Here is a 10,016-nt window from a genome sequence, read left to right as displayed (position 1 = left end):
ATCATTTACTAAATAAGATTTGGAGAAAAAATGATTAGAAAGTTCTATCCTAGTGCTAATGTATTATTTTTCTACCTTCAATTTTCTCCAAAGTGGATAATAAATTGAGTGAAAGCAATAAAATCTTATTGGCAATTAATTATTCAAGAGGAATAAAAGATTCTTTACCAATACATTTTGTTGTCTAAGCTATAAAATAATTTCTTTCCTTTCATTTAAATTGCCTTTGTATTCATAATAGAAGAACAGGTCTATTAAGTGTAGAAATAAATATTTTGAGAAGACTTGGTCAGGAAGAAGAATAAGAGACACAAGCGCTGGGAAAGTCATCAACTTAAATGAATGCCATCTTTCCCTCTGAAATAAAGTAAAAGGCCAAAATCAGTCTTTTTAATCAATTTCTGCTTAATTGAATTAATTTCATATTCAGATTTTTCTTTTGTTAATTGTATCATGGGTTGTAAAATTCCATGTACCATAGGAACTATGTGAGGTATAGTCCCTTTCTCATTAACAGTAGCATTTACAATAGAAACTTATCTTTATGTTTAGTTTTAAAAAATAAGAAAATATAATTCTGGAAGTAAAAAAAAATAAATCCATGTGACAAAGGCAATCGTCCCCAAATTATAGTTGGTTTTCATGTTAATAGTTGTCAAGCTTTGTCGTTTCTCCATAGTGCATGTAATTATTGCATTTACTGTCACAAAAGTGTCAACAGTAATATTTCTGCTCATTTACATGTTATTTGTGTAGCACAACTCTTCATAGAAGGCTAAGTGTGGTTCTGTCTTCTGTGTACTCCCAGGTCCACCGTCAACATTTTAGTATACACTCTGTATACTTCTGGAGGCTAACTTACAGGAACATTATTTTCATTTTATTTTCTCTAATTTGTAGGCACTAATCATTTCTTGAAAATATCCGAGATAAGAAAGAACTTCTGGAACTTCTTTTGAGTTGAGTAAATGGATCTGAAAAATGGATCTGAAGTGACTGAGTTTATTTTACAAGGATTTTCTGCAGGATGGGGACTTCAGATTGTCTTCTTCATGACATTCTCCTTGATCTATGGGGCTACTGTACTGGGAAACACTCTCATTATGGTCACAGTGACATGCAGTCCCACCCTTCATTCTCCCATGTACTTCCTCCTTGGAAACCTCTCCTTTTTGGACATGTGTCTCTCCTCGGTCACCACACCCAAGATGATCAGAGACTTGCTCACTGAACACAAGACCATCTCTATAAGGGGATGCACGGCTCAGATGTTCTTTATGCACTTGTTTGGAGGTGCTGAGATGACTCTGCTGGTAGCCATGGCTTTTGACAGATATGTGGCCGTATGTAAACCCCTGCACTACAGGAAAATCATGAACCACAGGTTGCTGAACGGGTTTGTTGTACTCTCATGGACAATTGGTTTTACACACACCATGAGTCAGATGGTATTAACGGTACACCTGCCTTTCTGTGGCCCCCGCATCATAGACAGTATATTCTGTGACCTTCCCCTTGTGATTAAGCTTGCGTGTGTAGAGACATACACCCTGGAACTATTTGTCATTGCTGACAGTGGGCTGTTGTCCCTCATGTGTTTCCTCCTCCTGCTTGTCTCCTACATGGTCATCCTGGCCACTGTGCAACGAAGATCATCTGGAGGCCTCTCCAAAGCTCTGTCTACACTGTCTGCCCACATCACTGTGGTCATTTGGGCCGTGTATCTTCATCTATGCCTGGCCTTTCAAGAGTTTTGCCAGAAATAAAGTGCTTGCTGTATTTTACACTGTTATCACACCCTTACTGAATCCTATTATTTACACCTTGAGAAATCAGAAAATGCAAGAGGCCATGAAAAAATTAAGGTTCCAAAATGTTAGCTCCACATAGAACTTTTAGATTTTAGAACTGTGTAAGTAATCCAGCTTTCAAATATAAGGCTAACATAATTTGAATATGTTATATGTAATACATGGTTTTACTCTTTTATTTTAGAATCATAACTGGGTGCAGAAAAAATTAATGATAAAATGCTTTAAATTCACAGTTAATGCTGTTATAACACATAATGATAGTTATTTACAGCAAAACAGACATATAATGTCATTAAATACTTTATGATATAGTCAATATTTATTTATTAGTGAAGAGATAATTTTAAAAATATGTAGTGGTACTATTAGAGCTTATTTTAATATAGATTGCTAATGATTATCACTAATTTATATTACCATAAATGTGGTACCCTGAATAAATCATGATTTAAAGAATGCTAACAGCAAAGGCAAAAATTTAATTCCAACCTCTTGAACCAATGAGATAAATAAATTTGATAGTATAGTTAATATAAGATGACAGAAGGAATATAAGATACCAGAAAGGAAAAAGAAAAAATGGAAGGACAATTTCAATAGAACTACAAAGAGCAGCCTTGAAACCACATGCTCATAAGTATAAAGAGTTGACTTTCAAACATAAATTAAAAAAAAGAAGTACACTGTTTGATTTTATGTTATATATCATAATTTAAGAATATTTGCCATAAGAATTATATTCAACTCTATTTCTCCATAGTAAACAAAAATATCTCAGCCCTACAATATAGCACACCTGATATTAAAGGAATCTTAACTAATTGCAAGGTAAAGTATACATTCAGTGGTAGATGAATTGTATGTCATTTGTTCAGTCCCTCGGCTGACAAAACATATAGAATTGTCAAAATCATTTAAAATATTTTTAAAATTAATGATTTTAAAAAGAAATTTTAAAAAATCACACCTGAACTCTAGTTTGAACTTTCAATGGCATTCCAGAAAAATACACCACCATGGAACCATTGCCTACTTTGAGAACATCTATAGAATACCACTGCCTAGAGCCTGCTAGTAAAACTGAATTTGGGAGAGCACTATGGACTAGACTTTAAGCCTGAACAGGGATGGCTCAGACTTCACCTGAATGAGAGCTCAGAGTCTGGGAAAAAAAAGAGAAAAAATCAGAAGAAAGCTTGCCCAGCAGAAGCAGGCAGCAAGGAAAAAAAAAAAAAAGTCTCTCAAACTTGATTTTTAGTGGAGATGAAAATAAGTGCTTCCCTAACAAGGGTTTGGCTTGTCATCAAATTCTTTGTATGTCCTGAAACATCAAGGTGATAATTTTCTTTTAACTTGCAACTTCAAAGTGATGGGCTTGAGTATTTGGTAGAAGAAAACACATGTTCACTGAAAATACTGTGGTTTGAAACACCTGTTAAAATACAAAATTCAACTGAGTAAATTTGCAGATCTAATTGGCTTATTAAACAATTCATGTCAGGTAGAAAAGCTCATCTGCCAGAAAGATACTATGAGTGAGATGAACATGAAGCTGGGTGTGGAGAAAAGGGAACCCTCTTACACTGTTGGTGGGAATGCAAACTAGTACAGCCACTATGGAGAACAGTGTGGAGATTCCTTTAAAAACTGAAAATAGAACTGCCTTATGACCCAGCAATCCCACTGCTGGGCATACACATCGAGGAAACCAGAATTGAAAGAGACATGTGTACCCCAATGTTCATCACAGCACTGTTTATAATAGCCAGGACATGGAAACAACCTAGATGTCCATCAGCAGATGAATGTTTAAGAAAGCTGTGGTACATCTACACAATGGAGTATTACTCAGCCATTAAAAAGAATACATTTGAATCAGTTCTAATGAGGTGGATGAAACTGGAGCCGACTATACAGAGTGAAGTAAGCCAGAAAGAAAAACACCAATACAGTATACTAATGCATATATATGTAATTTAGAAAGATGGTAATGATAACCCTGTATGCGAGAAAGCAAAGGAGACACAGATGTATAGAATAGTCTTTTGGACTCTGTGGGAGAGGAAGAGGGTGGGATGATTTGGGAGAATGGCATTGAAACATGTGTAATATCATGTAAGAAACGAATCACCAGTCCAGGTTTGATGCATGATACTGGATGCTTGGGGCTGGTGCACTGAGATGACCCAGAGGGATGGTACAGGGAGGGAGGAGGGAGGGGGGTTCAGGATGGGGAACACGTGTATACCTGTGTCAGATTCATGTTGATGTATGGCAAAACCAATACAATATTGTAAAGTAATTAACCTCCAATTAAAATAAATAAATTTATATATTTTTAAAAAAGAATACTACTTGGTGATTAAAAACCTTAACTCTCATTTCTCCCTGGGGAGGGAAAGAATCAATACATGCACCTAACACCTCAACTTCTCAGAGGCTTCTCAAAGAAATAGAATCTATCTTATCAATCACTACTGAAAACTGAAATCCCTGAGAAATCTGTAATTATATAAAAAAAACAATAAAACCCAAAAATCACAATAAAAGGCACTGCATTTCCAGGGATATTTCCTCTCTCTTGACACTCTCTCCTCTCTCTTTGTCCTCTCTCTCCTCCTTTTCTTGTATCTGCATACATGACTTTGTGGCACAGGCATCTCTGTGGGCATGGTTTGTTTGTCTCTACATCTTTTCTTCTCTTTTTTTCCATTATGTCTTTCCATTTTTTTCCCTCTTTTCTCCTGTAGTTTCCAATTACATTTCAATCTGTCTTTCTGGAAATTTATATTGTTATATTAATTTTATCCAAGCAAAATGACATATATTCAAAGTTATTTATTTGCAGCACAGATTATAATAGGAAAAAATAAATAACATTATTTTCATCTCTTTACCTCTTTCTCCAACTTTTTATCTCCTACTGCATCTCTGGCTGAATTGGATATAAATTTGAATGAAAGTACACTTGATCATATATTGTTTTCCTTTTGAAAAAGATGTTTGTTATTTTAATTTTAATGTGATAGATTTATTTCACTTCTTAAACAAAAAGTCAAATTAATTTCTTACAATTAAGTATTTTTTCTTCCATATAACATTAATTTAGAAACTAAAAATTCTTCATTTTGCTACAGCTGAACACACATTCAAAAAAGTGAATAACTATAGATACAAAAATCACAGAATAATAATTCTTTTATTTGAGACAGCATATCCCTAGAGAGACTATTCTACAAGACATCATGAAGGTCTCTTATTTAAGGAGAATTATTCTTGAAAAACATTTTGAGCATAATATATTCTCTATCAAACTCTTCTATACAAAGAAATGAAGGTAGTAACATACTTATCATTGATTTATTTTCACTATTTAATTTCTTATTAACCAACCATGCATTTTCATCACTTGTATGAATTGTATAATAAGATCTAAAATAATCTCCCTAGACTTTCTACTTTCATTATGCTTAATAAACATATGTGCCATTCCATTATCACTGTCACTAATAAACTGTCAAATTCTAAATCCTAACAAGACCTGTGTGGCCCTAGCTGGTACAGTTTTTTGAACAATTAATCCTTAAAGTATTCTCATCTTTTCCTCTAGTTCTAGATGACATTCTAATATTCCCACTGGAAGTACTCTGTAGGCTTAAAGTAGCTATAATACCCCATACACCCCTTATTGCATTATAAGTTGTAGAACAGATTTAGAATTCATCATGTTTCACCATGAGAATATATATTTAAGGAAAAATTCTGGAATGATCAGTTAATCCCCTTTTTATCAGGAGGAAGATAATAGCCATTTGTTTGAGAGTCACACTGAACACCTGGTGAGGTGAAAATTTTGCTCAGTCTTCATATTTGAAAGAAATTGAAAGGAAGAAGAAAATAGAAAACAATTCACATTATAACTGTCTGGGACATTTGCTGCCTGAAAATGCATGCTAATAGGATAATGTTGCAGGAACAGAGAAAAGGTGAGATCTACATTTGTCTAATTACTGGGTGTTTTAGTTCAGTCTAAGTAGATGTGAACTGGCTACTGATCATCTCATTTGACCCTGTGGAACAAAAAGATGGGATATATTATTTCTCCTTTTTAGATAAAAAAAAATGATTTTAAAACACTAAATAACTTGCCCAAGGTTATACAGTTACCAAACTATAGAAATAGTCACTTATATTAAGTAAAATATCTTCAAATAATATTCCTAATACTATATAAAATCTTGGAGTATTAAAAGAAAATACAAATTTCTATTATCTAATTTAACTATTTCATTTAATTTATAAGATATTGTATGGGTGAAGATTTGTGCAACTGAATAAAATTTTACATAATCCTCTTATCAATAACCTCAGATATGTGGATGATACCACCCTTATGCCAGAAAGTGAAGAGGAACTAAAAAACCTCTTGATGAAAGTGAAAGTGGAGAGTGAAAAAGTTGGCTTAAAGCTCAACATTCAGAAAACTAAGATGATGGCATCTGGTCCCACCACTTCATGGCAAATAGATGGGGAAACAGTGGAAACAGTGTCAGACTTTATTTTGGGGGGCTCCAAAATCACTGCAGATGGTGATTGCAGCCATGAAATTAAAAGACACTTACTCCTTGGAAAAAAAGTTATGATCAACCTAGATAGCATATTCAAAAGCAGAGACATTACTTTGCCGACTAAGGTCCATCTAGTCAAGGCTATGGTTTTTCCAGTGGTCAATGTATGGATGTGAGAGTTGGACTGTGAAGAAGGCTGAGTGCCGAAGAACTGATGCATTTGACCTGTGGTGTTGGGGAAGACTCTTGAGAGTCCCTTGGACTGCAAGCAGATCCAACCCGTCCATTTTGAAGAAGATCAGCCCTGGGATTTCTTTGGAAGGAATGATGCTAAAGCTGAAGCTCCAGTACTTTGGCCACCTCATGTGAAGAGTTGACTCATTGAAAAAGACTCTGATGCTGGGAAGGATTGGGGGCGGAAGGAGAAGGGGATGACAGAGGATGAGATGGCTAGATGGCATCACTGACTCAATGGACATGAGTCTGAGTGAACTTCGGGAGTTGGTGATGGACAGGGAGGCCTGGTGTGCTGTGATTCATGGGGTCTCAAAGAGTCGGACACGACTGAGCAACTGAACTGAACTGAACTGAACTGAACAACTCTACTATCAATTAAATGTTCTTATTTTTCTGCCTGATCCAAATTTTTTAAAACTTGTGGTAATAGTAACAATATATTGTAATAAAATATAGAAATCAATACATTATCAGAAACCACATTGTCATATTTGAACTTTCATCTTGGTAAGGGTGGTATCAAGGAGATTAGTTTTAGAGCACAAAGTCATTTCATATATATCAGAATGAGTTAAAAGCAGACAAAATATGTGAGAGAATCTGTGACTGAGTGACTAATGTGTGATTGAGACTGAGTAAATTTCAGAGGATAGTATTCAGGAGAAAAGGCATAGCACTGAAGACCAAGTTAAGAATTTTCAGTCTGTAGAAAATCCACTCTAAGTGAACATATAGGAAGCACCTACCATGCTCCCTCTACCATGGAATGAGAAAAACAATCTACTACCTCAGAATTAATGGAAAGACAGGCATGGAACACGATGAAATAGAATACATATAGAGAAGAAGGTGAGAAAGATTTAACACTGAAAGAATTTGGGCAAAAAGAGGGAAAAGAAAGAGAATGATAAGAAAGGAAGCAAGGAAGATGGGAAAGCAAGAGATATAACAAGGAAGAGAAATTGCAAGAAAAAATAAAAGAATAAAATTGAAAATAAAAGAAGCTAAAGAAAATATAAATATAAAAAGAATAATTGAGAAAATGAATGTATTAAGGTAGAATTAACAGGAAGAAAATGGGAAATTATAAAAAACAAGAGCAGGAAATAAATGGGGAAAGATTAACGAGTGAGATGCCAGGATGGTAATCAGGCCCCCAGAGGGGAGCTGATCTGATAGCAGCTGGAAACTAGGCATGCTCGATATTGCTTGTGGATGGATGTTGCGGGTCTGCACTCGCAGAAAGAAGGAAAAGAAATAGACATCTCTACCCATGCATCTTCAGTTCTAGGTGTGTTTTTGTACCAGCTGAAATAACAAGGAATATTAGAGATGAGAGCATTCAGATCTACATCTTAGCCTACACTGACAGTTACTTCTTTGCTTTATAGGATTAGGACAAAAGCTTGTCCATCTAAGATCCATTGTTTGGGGCTTTTTTTTTTCTTTTCAGAATTCATTCTTTTTTCTTTTTTTTTCCACAGAGAAATAGTCATCCAAGGCACGTCTGTCCTTTATCTCTATGAAGAGCAGAATTTGAGAATCACTGGAATAAAAGGTATGTACATGAGAATGGGACAAGAGTAGTGAATTTAAAGTATTAAATGGTATAGATTTTCATTTGTTAATAACAAATAGGGAGTAGAGGTGGATGATAGAAAATAAAAGCAAAGGTAGAGTGGAAGAGCCTGTAACTCATAGTGATCCCTCTCTCCTGGAACCCAAAGAAATAACCTTGAGCACCTGAAATGCACAAAACTTAAGAAAAGATAGAGGTAGCTGTTGACTTACTTTCCTAAGAGTAGGTTTCTACAGGCAGAACGAGGAATGAATGTGGAGACAAATCAGTGTTTAAGTGGATAAAAGAAAGAAAGAAGCTCCTAAACTAATTTGAAGGTCACCAAAGATATTTTTTTTTCTATTTCAATTTTCTTAGACTCACAATGTGTGAATATGTATTTTTATGCACAAACATGCGCCCATGAGTTATGGTATGGTTGGTTTAGTTCCTAAGTCGTATCCGACTCTTGCGACCCACAGACTGTAGCCTGCCAGGCTCCTCTGTCCATAGGATTCTCCAAGCAAGAATATGGGAGTGGGTTGCCATTCCTTCTCTGGGGATCTTCCTGACCCAGGAATCGAACCCAGGTCTCCTGCATTAGCAGGCAGATTCTTTACCGATTGAGCTATGAGGGAAGCCCATCCATGAGTTATAAACAACTTCTTTGTCACATTTGGCTGCTCCTTACAGATGTTACTAATCACACAGAACACATGTTCTGATGTTGCCTAATAAGTATGCCTAAAATACTGGTGGATTGTGTGAATTTCCCTTGAGTTCCCTATACAGACTTGTTAAGGCTGATCTTCCTGTACTCTTTTTGTCTTGTCCTCTTTCCAGGGATGCTAGTAATAATTATGTCAAATTTCAATTAGAAAATTTTCCTCTTTACTCTTCTTTGCCACATTAAATAATAGTTAAAGAAATTTGGAGAAGGAAATGGCAACCCACTCCAGTATTCTTGCTGGGAAAATCCCATGGACAGAGGAGCCTGGCAGGCTACAGTCCATGGGGTCACAGAGTCAGACACAACTAGAGCGATTGAGCACGGTGCAAATAATATTTATTGAGATATAAAAAACATATTATAAAATTTACCATTTAGACCATATTATTCAGTGCTAAGTGTATTTAATGAGCTATGTAAGCATAAAATGATATAATTTTAAAACATTCTGTCACTCCCCAAGAAATCTCATACTCATTAACAGTCAGTCCTATCCCATCCCTATTCCTTGGCAACCACTCTTTTACTTTGTATATCTACAGATTTGCCTTGTCTGGACATTTTGCATAAATTGAATTATAAAATATGTGGTCCTTTGTGACTGGCTCCTTTTATATAGCATAATGGTTTTGAGTTATATCCATGTTGTAACATATATCAGTACTCCATTCCTTTTCATTGCTAAATTGCATTCCACTGTATGCATAGCATTTTTGAAAATCAACATTGTGTATAATTTAAAATCAAGGGAAATATTGCTATATGTCACATTATAATATTTTGTTATAGTCAACAACCTTCTTTCACATCATTCACCTCACCAAATATGCACAAATATCACATAATGAATGTTTATTTATAGGATATTCTACAATTATACTAATGTAACACTTAGAAAGCAATCACAAATACTTTTAAAAATTCAAAGCATGATTTATAATAATAAAAGGAGAAGTTCCATTGTTTTTATGCACCCTAATGGATTATCTTGTTTATCCACTGCGATGAGCATACTCCATTTTGGAGACCCCTATATAGACTAAACCTTAATTCTGGATGTCATGAACAGAATTCTTCTTTAGATCAGATTATAGCCCACAAGGACGAAG

The 10,016-nt window shown here is 35.1% G+C and overlaps 1 protein-coding gene across 1 annotated transcript; it reads left to right on the top strand.

Moving 5' to 3' along the window:
* Nucleotides 1-965: 965 nt before the first annotated feature.
* On the top strand, nucleotides 966-1,890 carry LOC138073341 (olfactory receptor 4L1-like). Its single transcript, XM_068965003.1, is given in 2 exon segments — nucleotides 966-1,708; nucleotides 1,710-1,890. Coding segments are annotated over 2 exon segments (921 nt in total). The 5' UTR covers nucleotides 966-968.
* Nucleotides 1,891-10,016: the final 8,126 nt, after the last annotated feature.

Source organism: Capricornis sumatraensis, chromosome 2 (assembly GCF_032405125.1).
Source record: "Capricornis sumatraensis isolate serow.1 chromosome 2, serow.2, whole genome shotgun sequence".
NCBI lineage: Eukaryota > Metazoa > Chordata > Mammalia > Artiodactyla > Bovidae > Capricornis > Capricornis sumatraensis.
The sequence above is the reverse complement of the archived record's forward strand: the minus strand, read 5'-3'. Positions and strand labels throughout refer to the sequence as shown.